Genomic DNA, 12,687 nt, shown 5'->3' with positions numbered 1-12,687 from the left:
GGCAAAAAGGGTGTCCTCGTCACCCGTTTATCTCCGTTGTGGAATTAAATCAGCCATGAGCGACTGAATCGGTAGTAATCTTTTGCTTGGATATCCGAAAGAGGAGTGCACTTTTGATTGAATTTGGCCATTTCAATTTCAAGGAAAGCTCGGAATGCTAAATCAAGAGAAAAGCCAATTGATGGATTGGAGTTTCAATAAATTACTTTGTGAAAAGCGACACGCAACGTGATCAATGAAGTGTGTCTATGAAGGCATAATTGCTGATTTATACCCGAGAGTCCATGAAGACGTTTCATCTCTTCGATGGGCCGAAGGCCTCGGTTTTGGCTCTTAAAGCTTGACTGCTGTTCTAAGTTGATTTGGTAGGCAGACAGCCTTGAAGCGTTGGCCTTTGTTTGGGGTGGTCGTAAAGGCGCCGCCCGCTGAAAGTGAGCCATACCATTAACAATGCTCCCAATTCTAAGGTAGGCGCATTATTCCACTGATTTATAATGGCTGAGTCGACAGAAAATGGCCTCGATCTCGATATTTGTTCATTGAGACTGCAAAAAGGCAGATTTCTAGTCTCTCTCATTTGAGTGCCAGTCTCATATGAATCTTGGTGATAGACGATGTCCAATTAGTTTGATCTGGATTAAACACAAGTGACCTCAATTGGAAGCTCACTGACTAATCTCATCTCATATTTGAAACCATTCTCAGTGTTAAAGTGAGCTCGCGGAGACGTGATGGATTAAGTGGTTGGCGGAATTGAAACCAAGAAGCCAAGAGACATGCTTCTAATTCTCATTTGTACGTTTTTTGGCACAGCCTGGTGTCATGACGGCAGTCCCGATTTGTTCCAGGATATTGCGTATCGCCAAGAGCATTTGGACCAAGAACTTCGGGACATGCTCATCGTGGTTCCACATCCAATTGCCTCTCTTTACCCTCGATGGAACCACTCCACAATCCGCAATCTACCCTCGGATATATTGTGTCGTGTCCCTCTAATCAGGTTACGCCAAATGGAACCGGAGCCCAAATTTTGGGGCACACTCGTCCGGGCACGTCCCTTTGATTATCTTCTACTTGACAGGCTTCTGTCTTGGTTTCGATCCAGCCCAAACCGAATTCGATTCCTACAGGGCCTTTCCGATGGAAAAGCCAATGTCCTGCCAGCCCAGACGTGGATCAAAATCGGACGAGGTTTAAATGGTTGGTGGACCCACTGGAACGATCTACTTCAAGAACTGTTTCAAGAGTACGACGGCTCCTCGTTTTCAAGTTATCGCTGGCTTTTGGAACTCGATCCTTCCGCGTATGAACCTTGTTCCAACGGGCGCCCAGCTCTCCAAAGGCAGGAACTATGCCTCGCAAAAAATGTCAAATTTATTGCGGGAAATGAGCAAAAACGAAATGAGCTGGCCCGAAGTCTGCTCATAGATTTCCATAACTTGGATCGGAGAGAGCAGATTTTCCGTTTTCGATTCTGGAACTCGGCTCTTCAAGCCACATTGAATATGGGATCGCTGGCCAACCAAATCATTCCCGTTGAAGTGAGTAGCCACTTTATGTTTGCCCTCCTCCCCAAACAGTTGGAACGACTTTGGAAGCAGAAACACCACGAAACTTATGAGCTTGATGGGGAACGCCAAGAGAGCGAATCGCTCCGATATAGGGAGCTTCCAATTCTTTGGCTTTTATCGGACATAAAAATGAACCACCCATCCCACGAGAACTTTGAAATCGAGATCTCGAAATATTTGAATATCACCCAACAAATCATGACTTCCAAGGCGCACCCTTCACGAGGCAGACTATTCAATGAGGAGCTCGACTCGTGCTTGAATGGAGACTCCAGAAACTTTCTCAACGATTCACCTCAGCTAGAAGCCATGCTCGTGGAACGTCTTTGTTCCATGTCGATGAAGGACTTGGAAAGGGTTCCACTCGAGCTTCTTACCAACCCAGGGTTGCTCAATGCTCTGGAGTGCTTGAATCCAGGTCAAACTCTCGTTTTAACCAACAAGTTGAGCGATCAATTCCCGCTTGCAATGCCTTCTTTCATGTGGAAGCATGTGCTTATGGAGAAGTTTGAGGTGTTTCAAAGCGACCTGTCGGATTCCGAGCTTCTCAAGTTCCTTCAAAAGACGCCAATCTCCACCGAACAAGAATGGATTGTGTACAACCGATTTCAACCGAGGCTCTTGAACAATTTGACTTCGGAATTGCTCTTTGAGCTTCTCTTGATTCCAAATCCCGCTGGAATCTTTGGGCTCATCGCGCCATGGGATTTACGACCTCATATTGATAACCTCCTGGATGACATGGAGCTTTGGCCCATCCAAAAGCTCACGGCATTGTCGGAATTGCCTCCAGTGTTAGCTTCATCGTTACTCAGCAAAATCTGGGAGAGCAATGAGTTTGACCATGGTGGCAAAATCGCTCACCATTTGATCCACGGACTGGCTTGTCATCATGTGAATCAAATCCCTTTGATTTCGATTGACCGACTCGCCAGGGAGTTTTTGGCACGCCTCGGCCCGGGAACATGGATCAATTCCCACCAGATCATCACTTGTTCCTGTTTACGAGCGAGATTACAGCACTTCCAAAGACTTTCCAATCAAGGGACGTCCTTAGTTACGACCCAACTTGAGGCCATTTCAAACTTGTCCCCATCGAACGAAACTGACGGAGAAGAAGAGCTTTCTTCAGCCTCTCTGGGAAGGGGAATTTGTTTGCGAAGAAGCCATTTGTTTCTTCCAAGTGATTTGTCGAAAACGGCATCGGTCGTCGTGCCGCCCTTAGAGCACCAACCCTGGCATCGATTACATTTGGCCAAGATATTTCCCTATCTCGCCAAGCGTGACGTCATAAAAATAGGAGAAATGTGGAAAAGTTTCGGGTAAGAAGAGGAGGATGAATGACGACGATGCTCCGGATGACGGAAGGTTGTACTGTAGCAGTGGTAATGACAAAAGTAGGTGCTGAGATGCTGAGACGATGTACTATGTGCAAACATATTTAGCATTTGGAGGTCCCTTTTCCTGGTTATGGTACTTGATGCCACAAATCGCAATGATTGTGCTAGGCACTCGGGATTGGTTGATAGTAACAGGTACTTTATACTATGTCTACTTTAGGGCATCACTCCTTTTGAGAAGAGAGTAAGTAAGATATTGAATTACTTAGAAAGTCTCCCCGCAAAAGATGAGATCATGACAACGACCCTCTCCCTTCTTGGTTGGTTCTCTTTTCTTCCTCTCTTTTTGGTGTGGGCCGAATGAAACAAAACCATGCTAGCTCGGTTATACCACTGCGGGTACAGCTACTACTGCTACGCCCATGCAATGGAAGAATCAATCTCATAAATCTTTTTAGGGTCCCCTTATCATTGAGTTTAGAGGATCTGATCCAATTTGGTCCGAGCATTTCGTTATTGGCCTTGGAGAGGTTCCAAATGGTCCCGGAACAACGGAAAAATCTCTCCATGGCCTTAAAGGCCGTCATTCGTGAATCCCACCACTTCCAGGCAACAAACGACCCAAAAGTGAGTTTCCGCCCAATTCTAACACAAATTCAATTCGACATATGAAAGAGACTGACTGAGCACAGTCATGGCAAACGAGTTTTCTTGTTCTTAAGCTTGGACCTATTAAAGATAATACTCGTAAGTTATTAAAACCTCAGAATTGATTTACGGTAAAGATTTCCTAACACTCAGCATGAAATGAATGGGTTTCGCTCCATTTCGCCGCCAGGCATTGAAACTTGAGAGCACGAGCTTTCTTTAAACCTGTAAAAGAATAACACATTGTCACCAGACGGAAAATCTTCCCGTTTTTTCCTTTCCCTATTGCTAAAAACCGTGTGCCATTACAATTTGCAGAGTTGCTTTTCGAATGAATTCAAGGATGAAATGGATAATTTGTTGGAGCTCTACTTGCGTCTCACGAGTCTGGACGAGAATTCAGTTAATGGCTCGAGCCATTTCATTTCCTCGTCGAAAAGTCCAGGTCAAATTGGAACAACAATAACAACAACAACAACAACAACCCCACCTTTAGCTCCGACTCGAAAAGCTAAATGGCCCAGGAGGAAGAAGCGGGACATGGAGCACTCAGGCTTGGCCAGTAAAGCAAAGTGTGACTTTGCCAACTTAACGTTCACACGAGAGCTTTTCAATTTCACACTCAAATTAGCTCAACTGCATTTGGATTCGGGACTTATTCGGCCTGTACCACACATTGGACCATTGGTAATGGACGTAGTGGAACAGAGGCGAACGATCCTTCAACGGGTTCTCAACCTCGGCATGAAACTGAGCGATAAAGAACTTTATGACGAGGTCACTTTTGAGCTTGAGGACCATGAAATCAATCCTGAGCAACGGGCTCTCATCGAGGATGCTTTCAATGAAATCTATATAAAAGCGGTGAAGCGCCTCGTTGTTACGGCCAATCTGTTCCCCAAGGATATGACTCCCTTGAGCTGTCGAATTGCTGACATGGACCTTTTCCTGATTTTTCCCATGTCCATTATGAGCCAATTTTATGATCGAGAAATCTGGTTGGAACACAGGAACTACTCCATGGAAGAGACATTGGAGAACGAGGTCATCTCGGGTGAGATTTGATGAGACAAAAAATGTGCCAATTGAGATTGATAAATCACATAATCATCATAATACCCACATTAATCACTTTCAGATACCAATGAGAATGAAACCGATTCAGTGCTTTTGGCCATTCTTTACAAAGGGTCCAAGGCGTATTCATCAGCTTTGGTCACGGCCGAGGAATTGGAGAGAGCCATTGACTTTGTGGCCCAACTTTATGGGCTCATCATGGAGGCCTACAATCAGAAATTGAACTCGCCTTCGTCCTCGAATTGGAACCTGGTGGGGATGAGTTCCAAAGTGGAATATAAGATTGCCACCGAAAAACGAAGATACCTTGATCGACTTAAACGGATCTTCGAACTCAGCGATTTGAGATCCGACGAAGTTGGCGTCATTTTGCAGTCTCGCTTGGAGAGTGAGGACCAAAAGGCACTTTTCCACATGGAAAACCTAAGGTATCAGTACCGTCTTATCAAGAGCATGATTCAGATTGCGAAAATAAAGGCCGAAGATTTAGAGCTAGGTGATCTTCTTATGGGTAATGGAGATGCCCTGGAAATTATCTTGAACCTCTTTCCGGAGTATCATCCCACGGAATACAGTTCAAACACGACCACCCAGATCTTCCCTACTGTTCTTCATTCAACTTGGTCTATTCCAACAACCACCACGGCCGTCATGTGGACATCGACAAATCCACCCCCGACTTCCAAAATCCACCAATCGACCCCGGGAGAGATCTTAGCCTGTTCGTTTGGCCTTCTATCTGGCGAAATTTGCGAGAAGAATCCCGTATATGAAGACTATCCTCGTATCCTCAACAAATCTTTGGCAAACTCCTCCGGAAAGGATCCCGAAAATCATGATCTTATAATCCAAAGCTTATATCTCACTTTGATCCAACTCTTAAATCAGAGAGTCAGCACTGTCAATGTTAGTAAAGATGACAAAGTTTACATCCAACTTTTCATGGACAAGAAGAAGAGGAAGTTCGTTTCGTTCTTGAAGATGAGGAACGTTACATTGGAAGATACTTCAGGCTTGGAACACCACTTCCTGGAACAAATGTTGGACATTTCAAAGACTCTCATTCAGGAGCTGGACTTGTCGCCGGGTGACTTGGGGGTGGAACATGCTTTGGAATATCCAGTCATCCAGGACTTGTTTCGGGGCTATATATTCCAAGGTGTGAAACAGAACCCCGAGCTTCATGACCTGATGTGCGAGAACCATTTGCTCCAAACCTCGTGTGTAGTAGAAGGAAGCCCCCACAACCGATCCAATTTCTTAGAAAAAAATACGAGGGATCAAAAAGTATCGACACTTTACGAAAACGTACTACACATCCTTGAAGAAAGGGAGGTTGAAGGAAAGCTGAACACATCCATGGCTAATTTAGTTCATAAGGTGAAGATCCGTGCTCAAAAGAACCTTCAGCAATCACTCTCGAACGCGATGTCGAAGAACGGAGAAAGCAGCGAAATTGAGCCCATGACGATGCTCCACACCAATGTCGATCCGGCCGAGATCAACCTGATCAAGACCAATCTGACGGACTTCAAGCTTAAAATGGCTCAATACTTCATCGACAGCTTGAAATTGGAACCCGGGGACCTGGGGTTGAACCAATCTGCCTCCAGAGACGAGTCTATGAGGACGGCTTTCCGGTGGTATTACGTCAAGTTGAGCATGGAACAAAGACGGATCCTATTTCAAATTGATGCCATGTTCAAGCAGGCTAAGAAAACACTCAAGACCAAGCCACTGACGAGGGATCAAATTCACGAAATTCGAACCCTGCAAAAGAAGGTCAACAAAGACAGTGCCATCGTGGCCCAGCGATACTTAAAAATAAACGCGACTGGACAAGAAAAGCAAGTGGCTAGAATCTTGGCCGAGATGGTGAAGGCTGGGAATCTTTCGGACATTGTTATCGATGAGGTCAATGAATTTGCCCTCCTGCAGAAAGTGTACATTATCATGCGACTCGTGCAGATCGTCGACATTTCTCCGCAAGACTTTAGCTCCACTCTTCTGGACCAGATCCCTCAATCGTACTTGAACATCATGTTTGGAAAACATTTGGAAGAGAGTCAGGTGGAACCGCCGACTCAAAACCACGAAGACGTCACCCAAGCCCCAAAGGTTATGGGTAGAGGAATACCTAGTGATGGACGCGAGGACAAGGATGTCACCAAATCCAAGTCCAAAAGAGAATCCGAGCGCCCCGAAACGGCTCATGCTTTGGAAAGCAACACCTTGTCAAATATTGCTTTCTTTTTGTACCATAGAGCTGTTAGCATCGCCTCCTTCCGCAAATCCAAAGGCCAATTAAGTGTTGAGACAATCCAGGAATTAAACAACATTCTAGCCAACCAGCAGAGAAGCATTGTGGAACGATTTCGAAACTTGGGGTCCGATGAAGCTCTCCCAAGTGAAGGTCAAAGCAAATTGGGATTTGTAGTTCTCCATGGCAACCTCGGCATGGATGAAAGTGAGGCAATCAACAATGAAGTTATCAAGATCCAACTCAAGGCTACGAAACAGATCATTCTCCTCTTGAATTTGGAACCACAATTCTTTCAAGTCAATTCGAACTTCATTTTGACCTCCGGAATCAAAGCCTATCTCTTTGGAAAGACACCCAGCTTCAAGAGCGAAACCAATAGTTACTTAAACGGAGTGAACGTATTGTATTCCGATATTCGAAAAGTGCTCACCAGATTCGCCCATGAAGGCAAACTAAACTCCAAGCAGACCATAACCGCCAAGAAGATCATCAACGATCTAAACAAAGAAACTGTGGCCGAAATGGTGCACATCCTGGAACTCTCTCGAGCGGAATTGCATCCAGACAATCTAATCAAGCTGATCCAGGCCAAAACAAGTAGTGAGACTCTCACATCTGATCAACAATTCGAGATCAAGACCGTAATTTACGAGAAGAAACTCAAGGCAATTCAGCAATTTATTTTGCTTTTGGAACTCAAGCAATCGGACTTGCGGATTAGTGGAACCGTCCCGGATGATCTCTTGACCTACATTTTTAATTCGGATGGATTAAGAGCTCTCCAAGAGGCAGAGAGTGCAGATGTGGTTCAATTTGACCGACTTAATCAAGCTCAAGAGGACATCTACGGCGTTTTTTGCATGTCTTGCTTTCACCGTTTGTATTCTCAGTGGAAGAAAGATCACAATATCGACCAAAACGACGACAACACCACTGATGATGGTCCTCCAGAAAAAAGGATCTTGGGTGGAAAGGAGGGTGATTTCATTATCAAAAGCCTGGGTTTCCTCAATGACGATGCAAATGACATTGTAGTGGCAATCGACGACTACGATTTGGCTTCTAACAAATTAATGAGATCCTTGAATGCCGAACACTTTCCGGCAACTCACACAGACGTCGGGATTATTTTGCATATGTATCAAGTGACGGCAAATCTAGGTGCAAATATGAATTTAACTGACATCCAAAGGCGCCAATTCAACCAGCTTCTAGACTCTCAAGAAGAGATGATCTATTCCAAACTTCCTGGTGTAATTGGAAACGCAACATACTCGGTCAAGAATGGTAGATTTGGCATCGTGGTCGAGACCAAAGACATCGAGGAATATCGGAAAAAGGCCCTTGAGGATTTCATCTTTAACTTTCACCTCTCTATGACGAAGAAAATGATCCATCTCCTGGGATTAAAGAAACAGGACTTTGACGAGTCCATACATATTCCACCTTCAGTAGAGGAGGTTTTGTTTGCTCCTATGTTCCTTAACATCACAACCAAAGACCTTGGCTCTATTAGTGCAATCTATGACTATCTAAAAGACACGGTTCAAACGAGGAACAACCTTGGACTCATGTTCGATCATGAATATGAAAAGGCCACAAGGACAATTGATGCCATGAATAGGAAAATAGAGGACCGCTTTGTTCCCCATTTGGGACAAGAGATGAGGAATTTGACCTTGGCAAGGGCCTATCATCTTTTGGAGAGGAAGGTTGACAACGGTAGAATGAGTAGAGAGGAATTGGAACAACTCAAGTCCGAGAGCTTCGTGGACATGATCCAAAGTTTGAAGATTGTCATTGAGATTCTGGAGCTTGAAGAGAGTGACTTGCCCGATTTTGGGAGCATCAACTTTGAAATAATGAATGCGCTTTTCGATTCAATGACCGATTCGGATCAAGCTTATTTGGAGCTTCTACACGAAAGGCCCAAAATTAAGGCCGAGCTAGACATGGGGAAAGTAGAACGGCAGCTGCAAGTCTTGAGAAACGTGGCCGCTAATGGACGTTCATGGGGTAAGAGCAACGGCGATTCCCTGGAAGATGGAGAAGTTCAACCAATCCCGTCCCTTGACTTCAACAATCCGATAATTAATCATGCCAAGGACAGTGACATCACCCCTTCCCTAGGTCACAAGCGGTCTAAGCGATATGTCATCCAGCCTTGGGTCTTCTCCTGCGAGGACTTGCGATCGTTGGGTGTGAAACGAGCCCATTTGTCTGTTGAAATGGTGGGGGCAATGTCTCTCAATGAGATCCGTAATTGTATGGATATCATTCAAAACCCGGGTCCGCTCCACCTTTGGCAAGGTGTGCTCAACCTCTTCAATTTGACTCATACCGAGCAACTTGTCCTCGCTCAGAAGGTCCCCGAACTCGTTGGGATGCTTCCTGAGATGAACGAGGTGGATAATAAACGTGAATTCTTGACGAAATTAGGTCGAAATTTTCAATTCTCCACCCCGGGATTGTGTCGCGAGGGACACCTTCTTTCTTCTAATGACATTGAGAAAAATGTGCCCATTCCAACAAGTGACTTGTCGAGCATTCCATGTGTCTTCTTCCATCCCTGTGCATCTTTTGCTCGTTTATTAAAGGGATCATCCCTGTCTCTTCCGTCTGTCATCGTGAATGGGAAGAATTCCTCTCTTCTGACACTGAAGAATGCCGGAGAAATTCCAGAATTAAAGGCCCTCCGTCGGGCCAACATCCTTTACAACAGCGACTCAACACGAACCTGGGAATGCCTGGCTGACTTGGCCAATGACGATCACGAAGACTGGACACCCGAAGACGTTTGGTATGATCAACTTTTTAGCCGACACTCTGAAGATCAATTATCCAAACTATGTCAAAGTGGTGCCATCCGAGGCTTGAACAGCTTGAAATTTGACATAAAGTCAGCTGACGTGATGGCTCGACACGAGCAGTGTGTTGATAAACTAGCTCCGATTTTGCGTGATAGAGTGATCGCAGCCCGCACAGCACTCAAAGACGATGACGTTCCTTAAGACATAAGAAATTTCGGACTTTTTTTAACGTGTTCAAGGGAAGTGATGAACAATAAAGAAACTTGTTAACAAGTACGTGTAGATGTAGGTTACAAAATGCTCATATCTCCCAGCATAGGTTGGTGCAAAATTGCATCTGTCTTGAAAGTAGATTAATGACTGCGGTATTGGGATGTCATCCGAATGAGCAGTAGAAGCAGAACTTTCCTTGGGAGCACTCTCTTTTGCACTTTTACTCGTCATTGAGAAATGACCCTCCTCTTCATTACTTAATTCCTCACAAGGGCCCTTCCACAACCCCTCTCCGAATTTAACCCTTGTGAGGATCTTTGAGGATTTGTCTAGCAATAATATGCCAATTCAAGCCTTTCTCGCGGATTTAGTCTTGTCCAAAAGGCCTTGGCCCGATTTCGACTCTGTTGGAGCGACCATTCTGATTTATGGAACAAACACATCGGCCAAATGGTGTAGGGAGGGACAAGTCCATTACGTTTTGTCCGCATGCATACATTGCCTGACAGTTACTAGCGATTATCGGTATGCAAAATAGACTCAAAAGCAAATGAGAGGTGGTTTCGCCCATGTCATTTCTCACTCCCATCTCCGAGAAACGAAACCCGACCCGATTCAAATACTCCCAAACTGGTCAAAGGCTTGACTGGCCTCTCTGTTTGTGCTTGCTAGTGTGTTTGTGTGTATCAAGATCAGATTCTCATCAATCCTTTCAAAGAATTGTGGAGGTTCGAGCGCTCATCAGCATTATTCCTCGACACAGGGGAGGGCGACGAGTAAGAGTAGTTTCAAAACTTGAGTAGGAAAGTGTCAAGTGTAACAATGGTACCCCGTGGAGATATCTTAAACCCATTGTTTGCTCACTCACTCACTCACTAACTCACTCCTTTACTCTCTGAGGCCATGGAAGGGCACAAACGGTTTCTTTCAAAATTCCCGGATTAAACCCGCTCTTCGAGAGTATCAACATGAATGTGGTGGGAAATTGCACTTTGATGATTCCTATCGAACAACTTAAGCCCAAGACGAGAGCACAAATCCTTGGGATAAAAGAAGTGTCCTTGATTGAAGACACGCGTGTACAGGACAGGCACGATATTGTATGGTGTTAAGATCGGATCCGAGGCATGAATCCTATCATAGTGGCATATTGCCATGTAATTCCAGGTTTAGATGTGAAACGGGCTCAGCATTCGACTTGCTCGGTGAGCCCGTAAACCCATCACAATACGAAGCATAATCTCTATTCAGTCCTGACAATTAAGAGAGATACAAAGCCATTCAAAGGATGGTGGTGGTCAGTCAGTATCTGAGCAGTATGTTGGTCAAGAGGACAACCTCGGGATCGGCTCTCCCATCCGTTCCCAAGCACTTTTTCAAGCCTTGACATTGGAAACCCATTTGTGGTTTATTCCCAAGGCAGGCCAGTTCTTTCATCGTATTTGTCCTAGTGTGACCGAGTGGAAGAATTTATAGAACATCCCTGAGATCGTTGCTTGAGGGGCAACAACCTCGAAACGATTTGCCTTATGGCATTGAAAACGTATCTACGTACAATGCCTCTATCCGACTCAAACATAGCAGTAAGCAATTTCCAAATTCGGCATTAAGGTATACCTCAAAATTTGTTGTCAAATGCGCAGTATGGTCGACCTCGGTGTTATACAGGCGCCTTTATCGAGAAGAGAGATCATCTGGCTGCGATAAATCCAATGTGACTGAGGAGAAAGAGAGAAAGGTTAGACTGATCCAAGAGTTTGATGTTGGACTCAAATTTCAGAGGTTTTGTGCCTCGATCTCGTTGTTCTCCTACCCATTCTTTATTGTCAGTCAAAACTTGTTGGGTTGAAACTTTGTTTTTTTTCGAGGCAGCAGGAATAGCTCGAGTGAGCATTCCAAGGCTTGACCAACCATGTTGAGCAATCAACCGACCAATCTCTCAACCGAATCGGGATTGAGTGGAGGGCTGGCTGGCTCTCTCGCAGTGAGTTTCCAAGTAAAGCACTTATTTGAGGTTGAAACATGAGACGGTTTTATCGGACTCCAAGATGACAAACCATTATGCTCCAGATCTTGAATTACTCGACTCGTTATGTATTAGCGGGAGAATGAATTGTTCCACGATGATGCTTCATATTTCTGGTCCCTCTCTTTTCAAAGGCAAACAGAGAGTCTCTTGACAGGGTTGTCCTAGTTGAGCACTCATTTACATTCGCTCCTCGTGCCTGATATTTACTTTGGGTATTAAATTCAATTCTTCTCCCGTGAAGAGCCCGAATGAAACCCCTCTTGAAAAATCTCAGTCAGTCTGTGCTCCATCTCGTTCTCACAGTCAAACACCAACACATACCTCATAAGGATGAATCCATCCATCCACACGAGAGGACTTCAAATATTTGAGCAAGTGATTGATAGTCCAATGACATAAACTTTCACATCAAACTTTCCAACTAACCTTATGCCATGGGGGAGATCACCGCTGAAACACAGCGAATGGGTCTGTTTAAACACATTTTACCCACGATCAAAAACGAGATACTCCGTCGTCCAACCTTCGATAGGTTATTTCAAACTTATCTCAGAGTCACGAACAACTTTCACGGTCGGTTGGATTCAATTGCAAGTGTCTTTTGCATTCAGCTTGCATTGATGGGAAAGTGAGCGAGCGAGTGAGTGAGTGAGTGAGTGAGTGCGATGATGGTGTTGTTCGTGCTAAAATGCCTACCATTGCACTAAGGACGTTCTCGGAAATGATCTTGGCATGA

The 12,687-nt window shown here is 44.8% G+C and overlaps 1 protein-coding gene across 1 annotated transcript; it reads left to right on the top strand.

Moving 5' to 3' along the window:
- The first annotated feature begins 599 nt into the window (after nucleotides 1-599).
- On the top strand, nucleotides 600-9,983 carry LOC131890367 (uncharacterized). The gene is made up of 4 exons (XM_059239703.1): nucleotides 600-2,893; nucleotides 3,370-3,538; nucleotides 3,878-4,613; nucleotides 4,698-9,983. The coding sequence occupies exons 1-4, from the start codon at nucleotides 777-779 to the stop codon at nucleotides 9,908-9,910; spliced, it is 8,235 nt and encodes a 2,744-aa protein (XP_059095686.1). The 5' UTR covers nucleotides 600-776; the 3' UTR covers nucleotides 9,911-9,983.
- Nucleotides 9,984-12,687: the final 2,704 nt, after the last annotated feature.

This window comes from Tigriopus californicus, chromosome 11 (assembly GCF_007210705.1).
Source record: "Tigriopus californicus strain San Diego chromosome 11, Tcal_SD_v2.1, whole genome shotgun sequence".
In the NCBI taxonomy this organism is placed as follows: domain Eukaryota; kingdom Metazoa; phylum Arthropoda; class Copepoda; order Harpacticoida; family Harpacticidae; genus Tigriopus; species Tigriopus californicus.
This window is presented reverse-complemented; position numbering and strand designations above follow the sequence as displayed.

Coding starts and splice junctions, on each gene's coding strand:
- LOC131890367 (XM_059239703.1), top strand. CDS start 777: ATGCTTCTAATTCTCATTTGTACGTTTTTTGGCACAGCCTGGTGTCAT. Junction 2,894..3,369: donor GAAATGTGGAAAAGTTTCGG/GTAAGAAGAGGA, acceptor AAATCTTTTTAG/GGTCCCCTTATCATTGAGTT. Junction 4,614..4,697: donor GGAGAACGAGGTCATCTCGG/GTGAGATTTGAT, acceptor AATCACTTTCAG/ATACCAATGAGAATGAAACC.